At 42.1% G+C, this 25,765-nt stretch overlaps 7 protein-coding genes across 7 annotated transcripts; 3 read left to right on the plus strand and 4 right to left on the minus strand.

Annotated features, from left to right (window-relative positions):
• Positions 1–732: 732 nt before the first annotated feature.
• On the minus strand, positions 733–6,204 carry EAE98_001525 (uncharacterized protein; the record flags this gene model as incomplete). The annotated part of the gene is made up of 4 exons (XM_038949144.1): positions 733–911; positions 1,030–5,329; positions 5,392–5,673; positions 5,734–6,204. 4 exons carry the CDS (start codon positions 6,202–6,204, stop codon positions 733–735), a joined length of 5,232 nt encoding a protein of 1,743 aa, XP_038814129.1.
• Positions 6,205–8,780: 2,576 nt separating this feature from the next.
• Positions 8,781–11,165, minus strand: EAE98_001526 (uncharacterized protein). The gene is made up of 3 exons (XM_038949145.1): positions 10,425–11,165; positions 9,229–10,370; positions 8,781–9,178 (listed from the first exon to the last, which is right to left on the minus strand). Exons 1-3 carry the CDS (start codon positions 11,043–11,045, stop codon positions 9,052–9,054), a joined length of 1,890 nt encoding a protein of 629 aa, XP_038814130.1. The 5' UTR covers positions 11,046–11,165; the 3' UTR covers positions 8,781–9,051.
• A 965-nt stretch (positions 11,166–12,130) lies between these two features.
• On the plus strand, positions 12,131–13,150 carry EAE98_001527 (uncharacterized protein; the record flags this gene model as incomplete). The annotated part of the gene is made up of 1 exon (XM_038949146.1): positions 12,131–13,150. One exon carries the CDS (start codon positions 12,131–12,133, stop codon positions 13,148–13,150), a length of 1,020 nt encoding a protein of 339 aa, XP_038814131.1.
• Positions 13,151–13,951: 801 nt separating this feature from the next.
• Positions 13,952–14,812, plus strand: EAE98_001528 (uncharacterized protein; the record flags this gene model as incomplete). Its single annotated transcript, XM_038949147.1, has 1 exon — positions 13,952–14,812. The coding sequence occupies one exon, from the start codon at positions 13,952–13,954 to the stop codon at positions 14,810–14,812; it is 861 nt and encodes a 286-aa protein (XP_038814132.1).
• A 2,923-nt stretch (positions 14,813–17,735) lies between these two features.
• Positions 17,736–19,364, plus strand: EAE98_001529 (uncharacterized protein; the record flags this gene model as incomplete). Its single annotated transcript, XM_038949148.1, has 1 exon — positions 17,736–19,364. The coding sequence occupies one exon, from the start codon at positions 17,736–17,738 to the stop codon at positions 19,362–19,364; it is 1,629 nt and encodes a 542-aa protein (XP_038814133.1).
• A 1,086-nt stretch (positions 19,365–20,450) lies between these two features.
• EAE98_001530 (uncharacterized protein) lies at positions 20,451–21,476 on the minus strand (the record flags this gene model as incomplete). Its single annotated transcript, XM_038949149.1, has 4 exons — positions 20,451–20,489; positions 20,764–20,855; positions 21,014–21,084; positions 21,463–21,476. 4 exons carry the CDS (start codon positions 21,474–21,476, stop codon positions 20,451–20,453), a joined length of 216 nt encoding a protein of 71 aa, XP_038814134.1.
• A 701-nt stretch (positions 21,477–22,177) lies between these two features.
• EAE98_001531 (uncharacterized protein) lies at positions 22,178–25,656 on the minus strand. Its single transcript, XM_038949150.1, has 4 exons — positions 24,317–25,656; positions 23,549–24,268; positions 23,387–23,498; positions 22,178–23,338 (listed from the first exon to the last, which is right to left on the minus strand). Exons 1-4 carry the CDS (start codon positions 25,067–25,069, stop codon positions 23,064–23,066), a joined length of 1,860 nt encoding a protein of 619 aa, XP_038814135.1. The 5' UTR covers positions 25,070–25,656; the 3' UTR covers positions 22,178–23,063.
• Positions 25,657–25,765: the final 109 nt, after the last annotated feature.

The raw sequence follows: 25,765 nt of genomic DNA on the forward strand, positions 1-25,765 counted from the left end.
TCCCCCTCCGAAAAATCAAACCTCAAACCTCAAAACCTCAAACCTCAAAACCTCAAAACCTCAAAACCTCAAAACCTCAAAACCTCAAAACCTCAAAACCTCAAAACCTCAAAACATCAAAACCTCAAAACCTCAAAACATCAAAACATCAAAGTAACCCCCCCCCTCGAATAAGAAATAACCAAACCAAACCACATCTATATCTACATCTACATCTACATCTACATCTACATCTACATCTATTCTACTCTACTCTAAATCACCATAATAATAAACCATCCCCACTCCCCACCAAGACAAGACAAGGCAAGAAATCAAGTAAAGTAAAGTAGAGTAGAGTCAGTCACCAAAGTAAAATAATTTAAGTACCTAATAAGTATAATACAAATGACATTTTTCCCATCTCAGCCAGCCATAGATAGGTACCTACCTAGCTCAAGCAAGCCAAGCCAAGTCAAGTCAAGCTCATGCCCATCCATCCTACCATCCATGCATGCTTCCAAGCTTCCCTTTAAATCTGATCTGCAATTGAACTCTTAATAATCTCAAGTTTTCTTAAAAATCTTTTTACTCTTTCCCTCCACTCCTTTGCCCATTCATTCTCCAATGATGATTTTCCATTTGCAAATCCCCATCATAATATTACCAAGCAATCGTACAATCCATATCAATCCACCCATTCCCACCCATTATCCCTTCATAATACCCATATCCCCTTATATCCCCATACTTCTATGCCATATCCACATCTCCATCTGCCATGGCCAACCTCTCTTTAGCGGTCTTTGCCTTTTTACTTCTCCCACCACTAGCAGTCTTTCTACTCGATCCTTTTTTCGCGCTAGAATCACCTGCAATAGGTGTTGCAGTACCACTAGGTCTATTAGATCCATCATCAAAATGTCCTTCGCCTATTCACCATAGTTAGTAAAAATTCTCGAAATCATCTCATGGTACTCATCCCATCCTTCTTTTAAAGAATGAAATTAAACCACGCTATGTAAATCTAAATATGGAACTAAAACTCACCCTCATGATAAAGATCCTCCAAACTGCCAGCACCCTCCTTGGCCTTCTTTCCTTTACTCTTACCCTTCTTATTTAGATTAGGGTTCTCGGCTTCATATCTCGCCTGTTCGGCTGCCTTCCTCTCAATTTCCGCAGCTTCTTCATCATCCACCAACCACATGGCAATATCCTTGGTTCTATTCTCTTTACTTCTGGCATTGAAGTCTACACCACCACCAGCACCACCAGTCATAACAACCTTTTGAACCTCTTCTTTTTGAAGTGCTCTCTTACGAATTCGTTCTTCAATAGTGCCACGAGTAATCATACGATAAACAGTAACTTGTCTCGTTTGACCTAAACGATGAGCACGATCCATAGCTTGACTATCAATTGTAGGATTCCAATCAGAATCATAAAAGATGACTGTATCCGCACTTGTAAGATTAATACCCAAACCACCAGCTCTTGTACTTAACAAAAAGATGAAGATTTCTGGTCGAGTTTGGAAATCATGAACAGTATCTCTTCGATCTTCAAGTTTGGTAGAACCGTCAAGACGAAGGTATTTATAATTGCGATATGTCAAATACTCTTCCATGAGATCAATCATACGTGTCATTTGGAAATACAAAAGAACGCGATGACCGCCTTCCTTGAGTTTGGTGAGCAAAGCATCAAGCTTAGCAAGTTTACCAGAATCGGTAACAAAGCGACGCATGGATGGTACTTTGATATTGGTGAAGCGTTGTTTTTCAGAGGTAGGTGCTGGTAACATTGGCTTTGGCGGATAGAATGATGGTGAAACCTTAGAGGTAATAAATGCCTTTTCTTCAGCAGGTGAAGGACCAAATAAGGCACGTCTCATCGAAACATTGAACAAAATCTTTTGTCTTTCGAGAACAGCACCTCGACTAGAACAATCGACTTCAATAGGAGGAGCGGTTGCACTTGGTCGACCACATTGTTCCATTCGGCTTATACCAGATTCATCCCAAACATTCTTAGCCACATTGAAGAGTTTGTTGAGGTATCCCTCATTTGTGACTTCAGCAAGAGGCTTGCGATCTTTCCTCTCGACAATTTGAAGCATAGCGTGAACCGGGGTATAATTCTTGTCTTCCTCTTCATCATAGACAATGCTAAGCCTACCAAGACTTTGTGGCTTCTTTACAATATCCACAGCACGAGCAAAAACATCCTTGCTCGAAGCCGTAGACGCCTCTTGAACTGAGGTATTTGCAAAACGAAGCCATGAGAATGAGCCATCTTCTTTGGAACTGTCAACGATGTTCTCAGGCTTCCAAACATTGAAAAGTGATTCCAAACATTTGGCCTTGACGCCAGCACCTTCATTATCTCGTCCAGGCAAGTCAAGTCGTCCACCTTCACGCCATATCAATCGAGGTAGAGAGTACTGAATCAGATTACGTGCCGAGTAAGCCACGGTAACATTAGGACCTTCTCTCAAGAACGAACCGGCTTCGGCAAAGTAACTGAAAGATAAAGGCGACGTAGTTTCGGCACGTTCGAAAAGATCTGGATGATTACAAACCTTTCGGAATTGCATTACCAAATTCATCAACGTACCAGTATCATTATCATCTCCAATTGTTGCTTTCTCGATGAGATCCATGATACTGATTTGATTTCGAAGGTTGCTGTAGTATGCTCTTTGACGATAAGTGAGATCACAGAAGATATCTTCTTCAATCTTATCACCCAATTCCTTCTGCACATGCTTCTTGACACGACGAAGCATAAAAGGCTTCAAAATCATGTGCAAACGTTTGAGTTGATCCTCGTTCAGTTTGGTGTTACTTTGAGCATGACTTTCAATATCCTTAGAAAACCATTCACTGAATTCGTCATGAGAATCGAACAAACTAGGCATGATGAAATGCAATAGAGCCCAAAGTTCTTGCATATTATTCTGGATTGGAGTACCGGTTAACAGCAGACGATTTCTGCAGTGGAAACCAAGTAGACTCTTCCATCTAGAACTTTGTGAACTCTTGATAGCTTGAGCCTCATCCAAGATCATATATTGCCACTTCATCTTTTGGAAATAAGCGACATCCGAGACGACAAGTTGATAGGATGTAATGAGGACATGGAAAGGAGCTTCCTCGGTATAAGTGATATGCTTGCGATCCCAGAATTTTCGAAGAACCTTTCGATCAGCTGCTGTGCCCCAGTAAGGTAATACCTTTAACTTTGGAACGAATTTGGTGATTTCTTGTTGCCAGTTGTGAAGTGTTGATGCAGGAGCAACGACTAAGAACGGACCCCAGATACCATGTTTCTCCGCCAAATAAGCCATGACCGAAATAGATTGAACAGTCTTACCAAGACCCATCTCATCTGCCAAGATACCATTGATACCTTGTTCATAAAGATTGACAAGCCAGTTGAGACCCTTGAGTTGATATTCCTTGAGTTGAGCTTGAAGCATTTTAGGTTGTTCAATATCGACATCTCCCATACCGGCAGGATTTTGAAAGTTCATCTCCCCATCATTATCCATAGCAGGCGCATCATCTTGTTTATTGAACGCTCTGGCCTTATTCTGGGCTTCTTGAATAGCATTTTGAGCATTAGCCATGGCAGCAGCTTTCAATACTGATTCATCCTCAGCATCAAAGTCAAGATCTTCAAAATTCGTGACCTTTGCAGGAGCAGAACCTTCAGGTAGATCAATATCATCTGGTTTCGAATGATTTGGCTCGGCCGGTGCCGCAACATCAGGGTGATCGGTAGATCTCTCAACTTCGTCCGTCTTGATTTTCTTGCCGATGAAATGAGAGTAAAGTTCAGTCTGTGAAATAAGGAAGTTGAGCTTCCTCTTTTGTCTATTTGCTTCACGATCGGCTTCGGCTTTCTTGGCATTTTCAATCTCCTGTTTCTCGGCGGCTCTTCGAGTATCACGTTCTTCACGTTCGTTGCGTTTCCAGAAAGACATCATCTCTCGCATGACACGTTTGGCACGAGCTTGAAGATCCTTGGTGCCCTTGTTCGTTCGTAATTGCCATCGTTTGGCTTCCTTTGAGGCTAGAATTGCAGTCTTCTTCAAATTCGATCCTCGGATGGAGTAAGAATCCATAGCCAATTTGAAAACCTTGGGAACCTCTTTTCGGGCGAGATCTTTCCAAATTTGATCATAGACAACGTGAAACATTTTCGTATTATGTTGATCAACAGGAACAGGAGGAGATTCTTCCTTGACTTCCACCGGTTCTACTGGTGCCTTCAACTTGAGCTTGATCTTTGTACCTCCTTCTTTCGATGGAAGTGGCTTCATGTCTCTAAACTCTGTCGCATCCCTAATTGGCATGAGTGCTGGTGATTCACCTTTATCGATTGCCTCTTGAGCTGCTGCTGCTGAATCTTTCTCTGCTTGCTTCTGTTCCTTAGACTTTCTAGGGCGAGCACCACCGCGTTTTGGTTTCTTGGTTGAATCAGGATCGACAGCTGTAAACGTCGACATACTACCGCCCTGCATATTAGGTTCCATGGGCGAAACGGCTCGAATCTCTGGACCCTTATCTCCTCTAGCAAGTACCAATTTAGTCTGTTGTGCCTTCTTCTCAGCTCTCTGGGCATCTCGAAGGAACTTATTTCTGTCTTGATCATCCAGTGCTTCTTTAGCCTTGGCCAGAGCAAGTTCCTTTGCTTCCATGTTATGCTGAACAGTCTTTTCGCGACGACGCTTCCTCTGCATATCTTTCTTACGCTCCTTTTCTGTTTGGATCTCATCAGCTTGGACTTTGGAGATGGCTGCATCTCCTTCGACCTCTCTATAGCGCTCTTCACCCGCTTTAGCATGCTTCCCCATCTTCTTGGTCATCAAGTTGGAATAATGAGTTCGACGCTTCTTGGTTTTGGCGATTTCAAGATTCTCGACCTCGATTTTTCGTTTGAGTGATCGTGTTTCATACAGTTTCTTCTCTTCTGCAAATTCCATGTCACTATCTTCCGGTTCTCTATCTAGCTTTGACATCAAAATAACAATATCCCTTTCTTGATCCTTTGTAAATGGCTTAGGTTTTGGTGTAGATTTCGCTTCTCCATTCGCCTTGCGCTTTGCGGGTACTCGTGAGGTTGTAGGTGGTGGAGGAGCTGGTGCGATGGACGATTGTCGAGAACTAGGGGCTGGAGAGGGTTCCGGCTTCAACGTAGGCATAGCTTGTCGTGAAGGTTTGCGAGGTTTTGATGCGACGGGAGTGGGAGTGGGTTGAGGCTTTGGTGTTGGCGTTGGTTCAGGAGCAGCGCTAGATAATATACTCGAGAAGGACATTGGATCTGCTGGTCTGCTTGGAGTCTGAAAGGCAATAAATTAGATGATGTTGATAAAAGTAGAAGGTGAACATAGTTTTGACTTACACTAGCAGGTACAGGTTCCTGTTTAATGACTGGCCTGTCATGCTGTACTGGCCCTCCACTTATCCCATTATGCCGACTCACTGGTGATTCCATCGTGGTCAATCGTGGTGATTGTGTGACTGGAGGAGGTACGCGACCTTGTGGGTGCGCGTGTGAGATGGGGGATCGCGGTGGAAAATGAGAATTAACAGGAGATTTATAGACGCCGTTATATTGATTTAGTGAACCATTCGCAGATGATTCAGGTGGTTGATTTTGATGGTATGGATAAGATTCACGATTCTTTTGTGAGATGTTAGGAGATTGACTATCCTTTTCGTGGGTGTGTGGGAAATATCTTACTTGTGATGTCTTAGCTTCCCTATCGCTCCATATAGATTCCGTAACCGTAGGTCTTCTCTCACTCGAGTCGGAAGTCGGGTCGTAGTAATTGCTGGGTGGTTTTTGATCGCGTTGATAAGTAGAATCTCTTTCCTTTTGATACAAAGGGGCACTTATTAGACCCAAGGCTGAAGTTGAAGTTGTCGGAAGAGGAATGTGTGCTGGTTGGATAAGTTGAGGTACGGCCGCTGGTTGATGATATTGATTGAATGGTGGAGGTGCGCCAGGTGAAAAAGTTGATGGGTTAAGGATTGAACGAATTTCCGTTTGTGATTGTTGTCTCGGTGAAGCAACGTCGTGAATTATGTTTGAGCCGCTGACGCTGGTTGTGCTTGGTCCATTCATTATCCCATCTCGCCTTATTGAAGAGACAGCCTCTTCTTGATCATCTTCTGCCCGTCGCATCACTGTAGCATGAAATCTCGAGTCCATATTTGAATTTGGCACCCCTTCCACTCCCATATATAAAACCCGGTACTTAAGTTTATATTTTATCGATCTAGCGCTCCATGGATCAAATTCCGAGAGGGTTGCGATGCGCCAACGAGAATACCGAGGAGATTCGGATTTCTGGAATTTGAATTGGGAATTGGTACCAGACGACTTGAATATTTTCTTTTTCTTGATGGGTTATTGATACAACGAAATTAGAAACTTCTCTCTTATCACAATCATCAATCACTTTAAAAAAACATCCAAGATGAGAAATTTCATTCCAATGAATCGAGATGTACCTGAGTAGGTAGGTATACAATGAAGAGGTCGAATATATTGGATTGGACGATAAAGTTGTGAGTGAATTGATCAAGGAAAGAAAGAAGTAATTGATAATTGGCAAGCAATGTGATGTGTGGAAGTGATAACAGTCGTCGGTATCTAGGCAGGGAGTCGGTGGGTAGGTTGGTGGTATACTGATACAATACAAATGAATGGAAGTATCTTGATCTCGATGGCCGTTTCCGCGACTTTGAATTGTCAACCCGTTCTCTTAATAATAATTAATATGTTGGTAGGTAGAGGAAGAGAGGAAGTTGATTCGATTCGATTTGAGTTTGAGTTTGAAAGATCACCATACGATTCTTCAGCCAGCCAGGCAAAAATGCGCGCGCGGGAGGGAGAGAGAGAGAGAGAGAGAGAGAAAGGTATGAAAGAGAAGATGATTAATTAAGTCAAGTAAGTTGTGAGTGAGGTTTAAGGAGAGTTCCGAAAATTGGGTTGTTGGTTAGATTGATTGATTGATCAATTGATTGATTGATTGATTGATGATTGATGATTAGAGAAGAAGCAACTTATCACGACATTCCATGTTTCCCTTATGATGTTATGGATTTCCTTGGAAGTGTTACCTACGACCTAATTACCTAGGTATGATATTGACATGTCCAAAATTAGAAGATATACTTATTATCAACGGTCCCTCGGAATCGAGATGTCAAAATATCATGGAAAGAATCGATCCAAAATCAAACAAATTCCTTAGAGATGGTTCTTCATATTCGAATCCAACCATAATACACAATTGCTCATTTTCTTGGGGTCACAAAGGATAATGCCCCATTCATTCCAGATCTGGACTTTCTTAATCTCACTCACGTAGGTGTAGTGTAGTTGGGTTGGGAGTGAAGCGTTCCTTTTATTTTCCTCACACTCTTGGGAGTGAAGTTTGGTGGGAGTGAAGAGAAAGGTGTGGTTTGAGAGCTGCCTGGGCGTTCTTTTCACGTTATGATATGACATCGTAACTCTCATATGATTGGCTGATGAATGGGTCTAGAATAAGAAATCACCCCTGCATGCTCGAGTACCTAGAGAGAATGTGAGCTTTGATCCCATGGATGTACGAGGTAGGAGGTAATAGGTACGAATTACGAAGTGTGACAGTACAAAGTACGGAGTAAATCATCCATCCTTCATTGATTCCTCAGGCAGGTACGTATACTCAAAGAATAAGTCAAAGAATACTCGTACTATTAGATCTATCTTCACTACCTACTCGTCCCTCTCATCCCTTCATCCCTTCACTCTTCCACAATCATTCTTTTTCTTTCTTTCTTCTCTCTTATTAATTTCTTTCTTCACTTCCACTCCCACTGCTCACCATATACATCACCATCCCATCCCATCCCATTCCATCCCGTTATTCCCTCCTCTCCCTCCTCTCCCTTCAACATCCAGCCTCAATCCAAGCCCATCCAAGCCCATCCCCCAAGCCCCAAGCCCCACAACCACCATCCCATCCCCAATCCCCGTCCCCTTCAACGCCACCAACACATTTCCCGTCTCGCCCATTCCCCATCTCGCCCATTAACCGAATACACACAACCACACCACACACTTACTTCTATTGTAACCCCATCCAGATCAATTTCCACAGAAATATCTACTCGGAGCCGGCGCCTTGTTAAAATTGAATGTACTGTAACACTTCATCCTTCCAATCATTCATACAATCAATCAATCATTCATTCATCCCATTAATCAATCAATCCACAATTTCAGCAAACCCAGAAATCCAAGATCCAAACATTCCCCTCTTATCTTTCTTGTAGGAAATACTAGATAGATAATCAAGACTCAATAATCAAGACTCAATAATCAAAACTCAATAATCAAGACTCAAGAGGACTATCATCTATCATCTATCATCTATCCCCTATCATCTAGAAATCATCATCAAAAAATAACCTACTGTAGGTACCTACCTACCTACCTACCTACCTACCTACACTCCAAATTTACAACAGTTGGAAAATGCCATCCATCCATCGCCCTCCAAGTTCCAACATGGTCCTGTGAACAGCTGGCTGGCAATCGGTCCAACTCTAATTTGCTGATCAATTCCTCTTTCTTTTTCCTTCCCCTCTGATGTTGGGTCCGTTCATTGTTCAGTATGGAATACGAGAGATTAGGTAAATACCCACCTGTGCCATGCATCTCAGCCCTATCACTCACAAATCAAAGACATCATTACAATCACAAAACTTTCACATCACTCTTCAAAAAGCATCAAATTCATGTAATAATGTTTCATTCTCTCCAGTAAATTCTGCACCGAATTAACGCCATCTAAAACAGACTCGCATTCTATCCCACCAAAAGAAAGCGGTGTTTCATCAGATCATGCACCGCCCTAATCCCTCCGCGGCCTCCTCAATTTCGGGTCATGAGAGGGATATCCCTTGATGAATGCCACCCCCTATGTGTAGTCGTCCGTAGATGCACCAATCAAACTTTTGTTTTTGGACCGAATATTGTACGGAATTTGGTTAATATATAGTCAATTTAAACGGCACCTGCAGAAACCATCTTCTTTCTCAAGTGATTCTTGTACTCGGCGATAGTACCATCCCATCTCTTGATGGTTTGGTTCTCGCAAACCATAATATCCTTGGCAATCTTATCGAGTAATCTGTATATAATTAGCACATGATTCGTTTAACCTGTATCAAAAATGCTTACCTGAAATCGTGAGAAACAACAACAACACCACCGGTGAAAGCATTGATAGCATCAGCCAAACTGTCAATAGTAGGAATATCCAAACCGTTGGTAGGTTCATCCAACAACAACATGTTTGGTCCATCGATAGCCAACAAAGCAAAAACAATTCTAGACTTTTGTCCTTCGGAAAGAGTACCCATCAATGCGGTTTGTGATTCACCACTGAGACCATACTTTCCAAGTTGTTGACGCCAGTATTGGTAATCTTGACTCTTGGAGGCATACTTATCTCTGACGAAGTCCAATGCGGACTTGGTGAGATCCAATTGTTCAGAAGAATGTTGAGAGTAAACACCCATCTTCAAATGTGTGTGACGAGAAACAGTTCCTCCGGTAGGAGAAAGCTTTCCGGTCATAAGACGGAGAAGGGTGGATTTACCAACACCGTTGGGTCCGACGAGAGCAGTACGGGAGTCCATGTCAACACCAAGGTCGAGGTTTCGGTAGAGATCATCCTTGGAATCACCGGAGTAGGAGAAAGTAACATCATCGAAAGACAAAACTGGTGGTGGAAGCTTCTCAACATCTGCGAATCTGAAAGTGAAGACACGATCCTCCTCAACCTTTTGAATGAAACCATCGGCCTCCATCTTGTCCAAAATCTTTTGTCTAGATTTGGCTTGTCTGACCAAGTTGGCATATGTACCAGCTGAAGCGATGAATTTCTTAATGTGAACAATTTCATCTTGTTGCTTTTGGTAAGCCTTCATTTGGTTGACTTCTTGTTCATATCTAGTCTTAGCGTAAGAATCGTAGTTACCACCGTAGTAGATGAGTTGTCTCGAGCGCATATCGATCATGTTGGTGCATACACCGTTAAGGAAATCCATAGAGTGGGAAACAAGGATGAGGGTTCGGTCCCATTTCTTCAAGTATTCTTCCAACCACACGCAGGCTTCCAAATCCAAATGTGCAGTAGGGTCATCGAGAAGGAGAAGGGAGGGCTTGACGAAAAGAGCTTTGGCCAAAGCGACACGCATACGCCATCCTCCAGACATATCCTTGGTCTTCTTGTGGATAGTGACCTTGTTGAAACCGAGACCAGTCAAAATGAGGGATGCACGAGTCGAGAAAGTAGATGGATCCATGGTATCCATACGCTGTTTTCCGTTTAGCAAAGTACACGGTATATCTTATCTTTTGAAAAATCTTACCTCATAGAGATCCAAAAGGACAGGAGATTCTGGTCCTTCCTCTTCCAACAAACGCTCAGCTTCATCATCGAGCCTCTTCATCTCATTCTCTGCTTCTCTGACGACCCATTCCAAGGCACCCAAGTCACTAGGAGGAGCACCCTCGTTTAATAAGTAGATGTCGACGTGATCTGGAACAGGGTATTCGCGCATATCGATAGCCTTGAGAAGAGTAGACTTTCCGCAACCGTTCTCTCCCAAGAGACCATAACGACGTCCATATGTAAGTTCCATGGTTGTATCGTTCAAAAGGACACGACCGTGGAAAACCAGCGATGCGGATGTAATCTTAACGTCACGACTTTGCTTGAGGGAACTGAGAACACCAGTTGTAACACGATCAGAGAGACCATGTTTATCCATTTGTGCTGCCAATCTCTTGACTTCATCCATATCCTTTGTCGCCGGTTGCTCCTCATCAGGGAGAACATTTCCATCAGCGTCGGTGGCTAATTCGCCAGGCGTTGTGGTACCAGATGCAGCCTTGGAGCCAGCCTTTGATTTGGAAGCAACAGTCTTCTTTGCTGGCTTTCCTTCGGCGGCTCTCTTCGCATCACGAGCGGCTTTTGATGCTGAAACCATGTTGATTAATTATTTGAAGTTATCGTGATAATAATCGATTGGTGAAGGAAGAAATTCTTTGATTTCTTTCTTTTCTTTTTTATCGAGTTGACCTTTTTTTCAGGATGATCGTAATGATGGTGGGGAGAAATCTTTTGGTGGGGTTTTTTCTTACACTAATAAACACTTCAAGGCTTTTTCATTATCGATTAAGTTAGTGCCACCTGGATTGGGAGGAAGTTAGTAATTTGTGAGTGTGTGTTTATTAATGGATAGTGATTTACCGTGGAATATCGATTTCAAGTTCACACTCGTAATTGCCTACTTTTATTCTGATCTTTAGGATATACATTTATCTACAGTGCTGAAGAAAGATTTGTATTGAAGAAACACTTTTATTGATATAAAGTTGTAAAACATTTTAGTGACTTGGCATAATGTAGTAAAAGTATATCAATCAATTACGGTCTCCCTCTATCTTTCTTCCTAGTGAGGTTTGTACATATACAGTGCATTTGCAAGTGCAAGCGATGTTAGATACACTCCCCACAGTCTTTCCTTTCACCCACTCCACCAGTCAGGTCTCTCTAATTTCACATTCCAAGGCGATAGGCTAAAAATAATCTGACGTAGATAGCGAGCGGATAAGATCACGTGTCAAGGGCTTTCTCCTTGATTGCCACTGTTGACTTCTGCAGAGTACTAGATTTCAACTTTCAACTTTCTCGCCATCACTCTTGGATCACCGTTTCACTCCCAATGCCACGGCTTGCCTATCATTTAGAGTACTTACTCACGTTTTCATCTGATTGGTTTAGAGAAAGCATGCGTGCCCAATCTTGAAAGTTTATCAACAATAAGGAAATATGGTCACCATCGAGTACCAACTGTGCAAGTAAATTAGTCATCATATAGATCAACAACATCATGATTTGTCTGTGACAACAAATTGTGAGAGCAGTGCAATGTTCCCCTCCTACTCCAAACATTGTAAACTCCCAGGTTTCAAAAGAATCCAGAGATGTACATTGACTCCCTCCATACAACTTACTCGACAGAAAACCAATTCACAACATTATCATTCTAAAAATGCAAATTCATCGGAAATGGACTCTACCATACACATCTTGGGTCTTGGAAATCTGGGAAAGCTCTTTGCGCACTCATTAGCTACCAAACCAAACCCCCCTCCTCTAACATTGTTACTCCATCGCCCAAAACTATATGAAATAGCCAAAGCCAAAGGACCAAAGATTGGGATTCATCATGACGGCGTTTGGAATTGGGAGGGTCAATATAATGTAGAGCTTGTGTCCATGGATGATGTTCCAAGTCCCCTAGATATTAAGTATATATCTAATCTGATAGTCACCACAAAATCTCACAAAACGGCTGAGGCACTCTCCATGATCGAATATCGATTTACCTCTTTGTCAACTATAATCTTCATACACAACGGTATGGGAGTGGTCGAAGAAGTCAATGAGAGAGTCTTCCCAGATCCTAAAGAAAGACCACATTATTTATTTGGTATAGCGTCTCATGGTGTTTATCGAACAGACGACTTTACAGCTGTCTTTGCAGGCCATGGTTCTGTTATCCTTGGGAATCCAGGGGATGATATTGAGAAGACTCCTCATGGAAGCTATCTCTTGCAACAAGTCATTGACTCAAAACTTCTCGGCGCGAGTGAAGTTCCTTGGGACGAGTTCAAACTCCTTCAATTGCAAAAATTGGCTGTAAATGCAGTCATAAATCCTCTCACTGCCTTGAACGATTGTTTAAACGGTATGATTGTGGAACCTTCCATGGTCGGAGGTATAAGAAGTGACTTTGACGGTTTGATATCCGAAATAAGTCAAGTCTTCTGTTCTCTTCCAGAACTTCAAGGAATTCCGGGCTTGAAAGAAAGATTTTCAACAGAAAGTTTGCGAAACGCCATTTTGAATGTTGCTTCGGCCACTTCACAAAACAGAAGTTCTATGCTTCAAGATGTTAGTAAGGGCAGTGAAACAGAAATCCATTATATCAATGGATACATTGTAAGAAGAGCACAAGAGTTGGGTATTGAGTGTCCCGTGAATATGAGGCTGGTTGCAGATATTCTCGCGGTAGCTGCAAAGTAGAAGGCAATTCTAGATATGCACCGTGGATATATACTAGATAAATCGAACTCGGAAAAGAACATTGAATGTCTGTGTACTCAATCGTTATCATCTTTACCGGCTGTTTGATAGTTGTTCGTACATTCTCCAAGATATGAAGATTGGATATTCACCTGATCGAGCCAACGTACGTTGAACTCCAGCTGAGGGTGTAAGGCACAAATCGGTTCAAAGGGCAAGAGCAAACCGCGAGGCTACCCAGGCCACCCAGGCTACCACATCACATATTCACTACTTCCAAGTCAAGTCGCTTACACACATTTTCATCAAAGAATTTCCCAAGATTGATCCATGACATTCACGGGCTCTCAGCCCTACACAAGGCTGTACATGTGATTTGAGAGTAAAGGGGAAAGGCTGAACGTTTTTCAATTCGCGCTGAGAATAACAAATCACGGCGCGAACGCGTCAGTCTCTTCATTTTACCTAGAAATGGAGATCAGTTTTGAGATGGGATCATCTTCAACTTTACAAGTCGGCCCCAAATCGATCTGGCATTCTTTTTGAAAGATCGCCGTCATCTCATTTGGTAAGTCGTGGAGTTTACTACGAAGGATTACCGCATTCTGGTCTTTACCATTCTTTTCTATCCACTTGAATGAAAGGCACTGGAAAGCCTCATTATAACACTTTATTTCTAACATTCTATTGACAGATACTCTCGAGGTCCTCTTTATTTGCTTCGCAATATAGATCCCTCGATCTTTAAAACAACAGCTCACCGATCTCATCATCTGCGAGTATCCCGCTTCCATCTAAATCATGAATCAACCATGTCAACATCTTCTCGAGAATAATATCAGATCCACCGAAATGTCTGCCTACATCCGACCCCGACGTCCTGTGAACCAAAAAGCAACGTTTCATCAATTCGCAAAGCTAGCCCCTGAACTACAAAACATGATTTTCAAAGAAGCTCTTCCCGAAGGCCGAATCATCTCTCTCAAGGCCGTCGAGATTCTCGTCGATGAACCTGATAAATGGACTCGGGAATGGTACGCAGGAGAGAAGTACGGGGGCAAATACAAAAGTGCAAAGCTCGTTGTAAAGACCACTTTACCGGCACTTCTACATGTTAACATTATGGCGAGAGAAGTTGCGTGCAAGGAATATGGACTCGAATTCGCACATTGTTTGAGGAATCCGATATACTTTAATTGGGAAAAGGACACGCTATACATACAATCTGATCGTGCGGTCAAACTGTTCCAAGGGAGTTTACAAATGTTGAAGATTTTCCAAATTCCGTTATCTCGAGGTCTCGACATTGCTAAGATGGAGGAAAAGCTTAAGTTTTTGATGCTAGGAGAACCTTGTCTATTCAAAAGCACTACGGAGATGATTTCCCGCTTGAGTAATTTGAAGAGATTGGAGCTGAAGGAGGGATGTTTTAGATGGGATCAGAAGATCAAGATTCTGAATACGAGGTGGAAGGAGAGATGGGGAGAAAACTTTACGTACGAATGTGTGGAGTTGGGGAACAAGGAGATGGGGTGGAGAGTGGAGGATAAGAGGGATGGGTATGAGATTTATGTTAAGCCGAGACGTTCAGAGAGGATAAGAGAGTTGGAGGCTAACAGGAGTCTGGATGATCATGAAGGGGATGAGCGAGCGGGGAGGTGAGATGAAATGGAAGAATTGAGGAGTGCGAGGAGAGGCATAAGAAGAGAAAGGCAGGAGGGAGAAAGGAGCTTTGTAAATAATCCTACATTTGCACACGTGGGTTAACAATATCAGGTCACCTCTTCAGTACTTTCACTGTTCAATATTAATTGCAACCTTTAAATACTTCTCATGCAGTTTCAAAGAGCGAAAATATCTATCTGTGAATACCGCCTGGATTTCCAATAGTTTGGAGCAAAGTTTAACAGAAATATTCTTGGGCGCCAAAAAGAAAGGCTTCCAGGCGTCTACTCGAATCTTCGCGCAATCACGCCAACCCATCCATATATAGTCTACTAATCCGAATTACTCAGTGCATTATAATCACTACAAGTTCAGTATGTATGTTTCCCCGATCTAAGGCTTTCCAAGTACCTTTTAGAAATCTCTTCTTCAACACTCCCCTCTCTGTCAAGCCACATAACATAAAAAATCATATGCAGATGTACACCGGAAGCCGTCCGGTTAGGAGCTCTCTTAAATGAACATCTATTAGGACGATTGATGTTGAGGTATTACATACGAGGAGCTGTGACGTCTAAATCCTAAGTGTTTTATTTCATTGTGTGTGTCGTGTCGTGTCACTTTTGTATATTGTATACATCATGTTCTATTCGATTTCATGATTGCGGGAGAAATAAAATAGAATTATATAGGGAGAACGTTGCTCGAGGTTCTCCCACTGAGGTATTGGGATGGTCTGGTTATGGAGTCGTGGATGTGGAAGTAGAGGTGGGAAAACTCATGTGGTGCTTTTGGGAAGAGTTATTTTAGAAATTCGATCTATTTCTCGTTTTGAGATCATCTCAAGTTCGAAATCTATCTCGAAGATTAACCATACTCTAAACATCAAAATAACTCAACTCACATATCAAACAATTGGCATTTCCCTCGCTCTTCGAGAGCTAAGAGCCTACCCTCATCCATCTCTTAAGATGGGTACCCCGAATATCTAGATCATCTTTCTTCCTGTCCCTTTGCAAATTGATTCAACGCATATTCGTATGTATCTCTCCGATCATCATTGAATATAATAGACGTGGATACCTAGTTACCATCACCATAGAAAAGGAAATCTGGAATCTTCCCACTGATTTACTTCGAGAACTGCTATACTGCGCTGCGAGAGATCAATGATGAATACCACTATGAATTTGTTCCTAGATTCGATGGGTATCATATCTTGAATGCGAATGGGATCGCGGGAAAGTTCATGGATATGATGATATGCGGTTAGTTATAGGTAGGGTAGTTGTTGAAATTTATAAACTCATGGATTCTGAGTTCTCTGATTACTGCTAAAAATAGTGGTCTAGAGATGGGTGTGGAGGGGAAGAAGTATTATTTTTATGCTTTTTGTGAGTGAGCTATTGTCATGAGAGAGGAAGAGAATTCGCAAGAGGAAATGATGGTTTAGATTCTAGTAAAGATGGATAATCTTTCAATTTGCACTCTCATAGAGTGCTATGTCTCGATGTGTACCAGTCAGTATTCCATATTGTTAATCAGTATCCATAAAGAAATAGATAGACTGAACCGAGAATGGATTTACTACTACTACTATCCACAAAAAATCCCAAACCAACACTAACCCACAAAGTGCCCAATCCCAAGTCTCCAAATCTTAACTCTACACATATGCTCCAGACCCCTCTCATTCCTCCCATTCCTCCTCAAAGAAAAGAAAAATCATAACCTACCTCAATAACGACCTCCAAAAGCTCTAAAGTAAGTTAGTAATACACGTGCTTAACCACTATAGAAACTTTAAAGGCCTAGGGGGCTAAAATACCTAGCTCGCTTCGAACTGTACCCCATCAACTATCCTAAATACTAACATTGTCCGAGAAACTTCAACTTTGAGTTCACGACGAATTTCTTGGAAGGAGAGAATATGGTGTGTGGATTTGAGATTGGTTGTTTAGGTGGATTTGTGAGCTAGGGGGAAGATGTTGGGGATTTTGGTGTTTGTAGGGAGGGTGTGTTAGATGTGAAATTTTTTTCTGTGGTATAACTTTATATGAGTGATGGGTATGGTTAACGTTTATTTTTGGGATTAGATAGGATATTGATTAGAATATTCTATATAAATCGGCTCGTAGTAAACTACTTTCTGGTGGAAACCCTTCCAAGCCTCTCGTAGCTTTCAAAAATAGACATCTCATTAAAGTATCATTCTTTTCCAATCCTGATGATCATAAAACCCACGTGTAGTGATCTTCACATAAATGCTTATATACTAGAAAGCCAAAAAAAACTCTAGATCACCCTAGAAGATTTTTCATGCCCCTAATAAAATCTGATATGTGTCAATGACGAAATAGTGTACCTGAGTAGAGAATAGCGTTGGACTAGACCAGGTACTAAAAGTGAAAAGCTGGAATCTATACTAGGAACTTTTTTTCGTCGAGTAGTCTTAGTCTTGTTCTGAATTGTGTATATAAGAGCGGACTGCTTTCCCATATTTCTTGTTCTAGAATTGTTCATTATTCGATCCTACTTCATACAATCTACTTTCAGATATCTTATCTTACATGCGATAACTATACATTCGACGGCTTACCAGTGTATCTTACCTCTGATATGTTCATCTCATTTAATACATCTCTGGCATCTTCAGCCATCTTCAGCATCATACTCCCAATATCCTATATCTTATATCATCATACCAAACAAATACGTTCACATCAAACCTCAAATCACAGTCTCCTATCCCCACAACGAAACATGTCCGATCCAACGAAACCGTCAGAAACCATGGCGACCCCACCCCCCCCTTTTACAACCAAAAGCCGAATACTCATTCCATCGCTTCCAGGAAGTCCCCTACACAATCCGAGCCAAAATCTGGGAATACAGCTTACCCGCACCACGCATCATCCACATGTCATCAATGAGCACACGGGCACAAATCCATCGATTTCTCAACCGCCCCGAGACGTGGGGACAGTCCAGTTTGCAATTCTGTTTCTACGAAAATGGGAGTGACCTCTACCGAGGAGACGAGACCCAGCCCGAGAAATCCCCCCTGCGATCTGCCTGTCGGGAATCTCGTGAAATCTGGCTGCAAAACTACATCATACCCGACATCCAATTATCGCATGAATGGGAAATCAAATTGGGTGTGAAGCCGCACGCGTTTGGGAACTGCAGAAGTACACAGTGTGTAAGGCTCCAGGCTCGTTACCCGGTTCGATCCCATATGATACCACACGAACACAATTATTATTTGAATTCAGATGGGAGATTATTCTATGTTGTTGTTCGTGGTTTCATCGACATGAATCGCGATACTTTGATTATGGATCCCGTGGTTTTTTCCTTGGTCAATGGCGATTTGGGATTGGACCTCAACATCTCAAAGCTAAGGTCCATAGCATATACTTCCAGCATCGAGTATCGTCCATTGTGGAAGCCACCGGGAAATAATGGAAGATATGAGGTAGTTGAAGGCACTCGACTCTTGATCTCTGATAGAGGTAGTGGCTATCATGCAGCCGATCCCGATATTAACAAGACTTTCGTCGACTTACAAGCCGGCAATGCAAGGAATGCTCTTGTGCGTATTGAGGAACCGGAAGATCTCCCTGCAGATAAGGAGAAGAATATTGCAAGCAAAGATATGTGGAGCTTCATTACCCAGTGCTGCCCACAGATTTCCAGTATCCAATATATCCTTCTTGGTGAGACAAACACTGCAATCGTCAATTGGGGCGATCCTGGCAATCCGCCTGGGCGAAAGGTTGGATGGGAAATACACGAGCATCATCTCTTGCCACTCTATCCTTCTGTCCGGGAGATTATCATGAGCCCAATTAATGCACCAAGATACAATTGGATTTGGGGGAGGGGGACCAATTTCGGATTGCCTATCGTTGGAATCCAGTCTCATTTTAACAATAGATTGAACCACGGGCTGCAACTAGAAAAGGATTTTCAAGATTATATAAAGGAACATGAAGATTCTGGCAACAGACACTTCTGGCATGGATTAAAATTTCAAGTGTGTGCTTTAGGGGATGCTGTGAGGCTGAATGTCTCCGCAATTACCCGAGGCCAAGGTGGCACACAAGTATTGATGGGCGAAGATTTCTTCGACGTGGAATCCGAGGGTGAAATACCATTTGAGTTTACCAGTGGGAAAGTCTCGCCATCTTCTTCGTCTTCGTCTCTACCTTCATATCCAGAAGAACGCGGGTCTGAAAACTCTATTTCCCAAAACAAGGAACAAAAGGTCGAAGTCCCAATGAGAGAAGATGAGAGATGCTTTCTTCATCTAGAAAAGGGTGTTTATCTCCACTGGGATCCCACGGGAGCACCCATTCAAGTCACTCGAAATGTTTATGCCGGCGTTCAAGCCCTTTTTGAAAGGGCCTGGCAGGATCATCTTGACTATGAAACCAATCGTAGAAATGAAGCCTATCTTGAATGTGAATGCCATCTTGGATATCGATCCAGTCTTGTACATGGACTCGATTTTGAAGAATTCTTCAGCTCTGTTAGTCAGTTTTAGAAATGGAGACCTGGATATATGAGTTGAGTGCTTTCACGTTTAGAAGGTCTTAGAGTCTGTGCTATTGAAGTCCATTGACCACACGTACACATACAATGAAGATATTTGAATGTCGCAACGGAATTTTGGACTTTGGTCGACTTTAGTCATCTGTTTGGCGTTTGTGAAATGGAAAGTCTGGGAGAAGGGCAAGCGGGTGTTTCAAGGAAGGGTTTGGTGGGCGAATGTTCTGAGACTGAAAATCAAAACCGCAGGTTCACTTGAACTCTCCAACATTCGAATTCTAGTCTTAGGTCTAGGGGTATATACCTGTAGAGCAACGTTTTTGATAGGTTATTTGTAAGATAGATGATTTTTAGATTGTCTGCGGGTATACACAATCTTTGTGCAATCTATTCATGAAATGCTAGCTGCCCTCTCTGCCACAGTGCCACAAGTATTTGGGTATATTTCATCACTATAGACCTTGAATTCAACAATTGCTTTTGCCATAATGATATATTTGTAGATCTCGAGTAGAAGTTTGCATGTGATTTTCGGGAATGATGAGATTGATTTTGTAGCAACATGAATCAACTGATATCCTTATACTATGTAAGAGAGGAATGAGTTGTGGGCAAGCGAAAAAAGTAGAAAACAAGAAGAAGAAAGTTCTTTGTAAATTAGCTTTCCTTCAAACTTAAGAAAAAGAAATTTAAAAAAAAAATTGAGAATGTAAATTGAAAAATAACCTCAACATTCGATCATTTAATGAGTAAACCTGCGGGTTTCAAACCACAATATCTACTGGGATATCGTGGTTGATAGAATTGACAGACAGAAATTGACAGACAACAATCAACAAGCAATTTGAAAAGACAATCGATTCATAGCCCATATCTAATAATGAACTTCCAATCCCCAAGATATCAACTCCAGGTATAGCGCTACAACTCACGTCATTCATTCAGACCAGCTACCTCCTTTCCCTTCTCTAATCAGAGACTCAACTCATGTCTCAGCTTAATCCTACACTAGCTCTTCAATACGTCAGCATCGCCGTTCATTAAAGCTCTCTTCAACCCCGTAAACTTTCAATCTACCCCGTTAATGCTTAACGACTTCCTTGTGATACGACGCTTTTGCCTATCACCCCCAAATTATTAGCTTATATACTTTACCCTTACTCTCTTTTATCCTTCTCCTCTCCTCTCCTATCTTCCTAGAGTTCGAAGCCCAAACCTTCTTTTCCCTCGCTCTCACTCTCACTCTCATTCCCCTTGCCCCTAACAATCCACTCCTTCCACACCACCACTGACCACAACATTCCCTCACCAAACACCTCACCAACTCTCCAAACACGACAACTCCATCTTCAACATCCCACAAGCACTCGAGAAAAAGAAAAGGGTATCCATACATCATGACCATGTTTCTCAATCTTATCACCCACCGCCTTCACAGCCGCATGCACACGAGTACTAATGGGCATATTGCGATCTTTCGCTATACCTAACACGCAAACCTATTAGCCACACAATTCCCTCCCAAACATGAGAACTCAATGTGAACAGAGAACGAATCTTCAGAAGTACAAGACCACGACAGGTGAACCCGAACCAGGAAAACAGAGGAGAAAAGAGACAAAGATGGAAAGAAACAAAACTCACTCTTATTAATCTCCTTACTACTCTCCTTCCCCCCAGCCTTCGTCTTCTCCGCAACATAATTTGAGGCATTTCTAAACAGAGCAAGCACACCGAATCAGTATGCTCTCAACCTTTCAACCTTTGCAACTTTCTCATCCAGATCTCTAAAACAACAACAATCCATTCCATTCCGTTCCACGAAAGAACCCCCAAATCAACTTCCAAGCAAGATGAAATCTCGCAACAAGCAACTCGCAACAAAGAAATAATAAATCCATCCAGATCCAGATCCAGATCCCGATCCCGAATCCTGATCTCAAATCTCAAACAAACTCTCCCCCTCCCTCTCCCCCTCATCCCCCCATTCCAAACATCAGCAGCAGCAGCACAATCCCACCTCCTCAAAATCCCACCCCCTCAAACTCTCAAACTCACAAAACCAAAACCACAAACCAAAAAGAGAGACGAACTTAATAGAATGCATATTTGTATATGTATGTATGTGTATACGAGTCTGTATACCACAAATCAATTCCTTCTGATCTTGCTCACTTCGAGTTTCGTGTTATGAGTTTCCAGTTTCCAGTTTTGAGTTTAGGATAGATAGATAAATGGACGAAAAAACAAGTAAATCCAATCCGATCTGATTCTGATTCTGATATGTATGTATGTATGTATATTCGTTCTGGATCCAGGTAGGTTCCTAAGGTAGGTAGGTAGGTAGGTAGGTATATTATGTAAGTAAGTAAGTAAGTAAGTATGTATGTATGTAAAAGTTTTACATCCATCCAGAAAGAAAGAGATATTCAAGTCCTTATATACTCACCTACCCACCTACCCAATCAAACCTACCCAACCAATCTCTCTCTCTCTCTCTCTCTCTCTCTCTCTCTCTCTCTCTATCCATTCATCCCACCTTCCCACCTTCTCATCCCCTACCCCCCAAACTCTATCCCTCTTTCCCAGAATCACAACCCCCCAATCACAACTCCCAATCACAACCCCCCAATCCCAAAATCCAGACCACAAGACCACAAGACCACAACACCACACAAATGACGTACCCCCCTGACAACCAGTCCAACCCAATCAGCCCCATCTCTATTTCAAGATTTCTCAAACAAACGAAAGGATAAAAGAAAAAGAAAATGAAAATGAAGAAGAAAAAGAAGAAACAATTACCTACCTAGTACCTATCACATTATATCAAATCATCACATCACATCCATCACATTGAAGCGAATGAAAACGAACAGAACAGAACTGAACTGGACTGAATCAATCGCATAGCATAGCATAACATGACATCATATTCTACTTCTACCCTACTGTATTACTATCCATCCATCTATCCATCTATCCATCCATCTATCCATCCATCCATCCATTAATTAATCAGACAGACAAGACAAGACAAGACAAACAGCGAGGGAATTCAGTCTCACCACTCATCGGATCAGTACGTCTTTTCTCTAGACACAGGTATGTATCCCAGTCAATACCATCATCTACAATCCATTACTAGCGAATCTCGAGGTAGACCACCCGCGAAACGATTGATTGATTGATTGATTGATAGATATAATAGAAATGTACCTCCACCCATACCCTCATATAAAGCCCATTCCATCCCATCCACCCAATCAATCATTCCATATCGCACTCACTTTAGCAAAAAAAAAACAAAAAGCCTTCCACCAAATCCACGATTCATCATCACCCAAAGCGCCAAGAAATGTGTATATACAAATACTACGCCTTTACAATCCCATCGCCCGCTCGCTAGTTGAAAAGATATCTATGTACCGTGAAGACAACCTCCATGTATTCATTCATTCATTCATTCCCGTCCAAAAACCGACTGATATGCGAAAGACGATTCGTGTTGAATTGGGTATGTACGTCCATTAATTATTCCTTGCCCACTCCTTAACTCCATTTCCCAATGATTGGATATATCGATGCACGTTCTCCGACTTCTATTTAGAGTGTATCGTATGTCTAATATCCTTAAAGTGATAGCTTATGAAGTGCTATAAGATACTGGGTTGCGTGGTAAATCGAATGAGTATCAAGGAAATACTGCATCCAACACCTCGTCGTCATCACCGTCATTTTCATCGGGATTTAATGCAGTAGCATTCATCATTCCAGACATTATCTGGTCATCTTGGGCCCCCAGAGGCTGTTGTGAATTCGTAACCCCTTCAATAGAAAGGGCTCCTTCGTCTTCAGGAGCTACCTGATCCGACTCCATGGTTAGATTTTGAGTTAAAAAATTGCGTAGACCATTTACACCAGGTCCGGAAAAGACACAAAATACATTGCGTTGATGGTCGGTAAATTCTAAATGATGTCAACACATGGAAGGAAAGCATAAAGTGAAGAACTTACCCGCGGGAGCCTCTCTACAAAACTGTTCGAGATCTCTTCGAAGAAAAGCGTGAACACCAGTCAAACTCAGATGTGTTAATTTCGAACAATTTCTAAGTAGTAATATGATACTCTGTAATTTTGTTAGCAAAAAATCCTCATGCACAATTGTCTTCCACTTACTTGGAGTGTTAAATTAGCACAATAGCTAAGATGTACTCTTTCGAGACAACTCCCATTGTAGGCTGGTTCATCGATATGATGTCCTCGGTGAGCTAATTGTCGTTGTTTTTGTGCGACGGCTAATGCTATAACACTTTCATCGGTGATATTTACACACTTGACCAACCCAATACGCCTTAGTTTAGGAAGAGTAGCTAGTTTTGTGACGGATAAATCTGTGAGGTGAACACAACAACCTAGATCGATATAACGAATCCGATTGCATGCTTGAACAAGTTTAATGACAGCAGCATCAGTAATTTGTCCACAATGTCCAAGATGAAGGTAGTGAAGATTTTTTCCCAGCCTGCTAATGGAATGGACGGCATGGTCCGTCAAGAGCCTACATTTTGCGAAGACTAAATTCCTTAATCTTGGAGCAACAGCTATGATCTTCTCAACAGCAGCATCTGTGAGTCGGTGGCAACTTGTAAGATCCAATATTCGTAAATGATCGTATATCGCTTTATGAGGCAGGTTAAGGAATGCCGAATCGGTAATCAATTCACAATTTGCCAATCGAAGTTCCCGGAGAGCATTTCCATGTGTGATGAGATTAGTTACTGGGTCGTTTCCAATATTCTTACATTGGTGGAGATCGATTTCGAGGATGTTACGGCAATTTTGAGCAAATGCCATGATAGCCCTGTCGTCTAGTTGCTCACACTCATTCAATTTGAGCTAAAAGTTAAGTCAGTATAAACCTTGAATCAATTTCAGCTAACTTACCCGTTTGAGGTGATGACAACTCTCCGCCACTTTCACCATCGATTCAGAAGAAATTCCAACGCACTGCGATATGTTTAGACCTTGTAATCGACGGCAATGCTCCGCCAAAGTGAACATGGAAGTGTCGGTAATTTGTTTCACTCCAGAAATATCCAGAGCAAGTAAGTGACTGTTATCGGTAATCAATTCGGTCAATCCACTATCTGAGATACCCTCGCAGTTGGTCAATGTTAATCTTTCCACCTTTGTGCATACGGAAAGAGGACGAACAGTCCCGTCACTGACGCGATCTGCCAAAACTGCCAAATTTAATCTTTTGATGAAATCTCGATATGCGAAATAGGGATTTTCCAAGGTGAGCGTATTGCAGATGTGCCCGAGTTTCGGAAATGTCGAACATGCCGGTCGATGCCATAATAAATCCACACTGTTCCTAGCCCATTTCTTACATACTCGCATGCAAGATAGAATATCGTTTGGATGAGTGAGTTTTGAGAATATGTTGATGAGAACTTCGGCGGGCAGTCTATTGGATGCGGATATACATGTCTCTGTAACCGCCATATCTTGAAAAGTTGGTACGCCGATGGAAGATTGTGAATCGTTGTTTCCAGCGAAGAAATCGGATTCTTCATAATCGGCACGCGCGGGCGAATTACTTGTAGATGAATGCGAATCATCGCCTATATCAGGAGTCGCACGAGATGGAAAACCGGAGTTGAGGAGAGGCATCCTCGTAGGTCGACCCTTCATCGTGATGAATGAAGGGAGACGATGTCGTCGAAGTATCTGACTGAAGTGGGAGGCAGTGATGGAGCAATCGCCGGGATGCTTTTCTAGATTTGGCGCTACGTTTGGAGGTAGTTGATAAACCGATATCGAGACCAATGTCGTTCAAAGGGGTGAAATGAGGAGGTTGCTGACAATTGTGGGTTGCTCAGCCTCGTCGATATCATGGAAGATTTTCCCAGGGTTTTGGGTATGTAAGGGAGGATAAAAAATGTCGCGAAATTCGTAAATTTCTGGGAATATTTATGGATGACGAAGAAGTGTGAAAGGTATTTGGTTGAGGAGGATTTAATTTAATTATCAGTTTTTGTTTGCTTCCAGGGAAATTGAGCGATGGGAACGAGCAATATTTGATCGTGCTGTGTTCTTCTCTTCTTATTTAATGTTTTTTCAATTTTGGAGGCTTTGGCTTGGACTTTGCATTGGCTTTTGGTTGCAGGAGAAGTTCCGTTTTGGATGTTGTGCTTTGCTTTACAGGGTAAATGTGTGTTTGGAGGGTTTGGTGGGATGGTGGTTTGAGGTAAGAAGAAGTTTGATAAGGGAGAGAGTGATGGATCAAATGTGTGTGTGGTGGTGTTGATACCGTCCTTATTAGTCAGCAATCCCGTCGATATACGATACATCTTTGGCTGGCGAACGACAACATGCACAGTTCAACAT

This window comes from Botrytis deweyae (assembly GCF_014898535.1).
Source record: "Botrytis deweyae strain B1 chromosome Unknown BDEW_003, whole genome shotgun sequence".
NCBI classification, from domain to species: domain Eukaryota; kingdom Fungi; phylum Ascomycota; class Leotiomycetes; order Helotiales; family Sclerotiniaceae; genus Botrytis; species Botrytis deweyae.

Coding starts and splice junctions, on each gene's coding strand:
- EAE98_001526 (XM_038949145.1), bottom strand. CDS start 11,045: ATGGTTTCAGCATCAAAAGCCGCTCGTGATGCGAAGAGAGCCGCCGAA. Junction 10,371..10,424: donor TCCTTTTGGATCTCTATGAG/GTAAGATTTTTC, acceptor AACGGAAAACAG/CGTATGGATACCATGGATCC. Junction 9,179..9,228: donor GTTGTTTCTCACGATTTCAG/GTAAGCATTTTT, acceptor AATTATATACAG/ATTACTCGATAAGATTGCCA.
- EAE98_001531 (XM_038949150.1), bottom strand. CDS start 25,069: ATGAAGGGTCGACCTACGAGGATGCCTCTCCTCAACTCCGGTTTTCCA. Junction 24,269..24,316: donor GTTGTCATCACCTCAAACGG/GTAAGTTAGCTG, acceptor CTTAACTTTTAG/CTCAAATTGAATGAGTGTGA. Junction 23,339..23,386: donor TTGTAGAGAGGCTCCCGCGG/GTAAGTTCTTCA, acceptor GACATCATTTAG/AATTTACCGACCATCAACGC.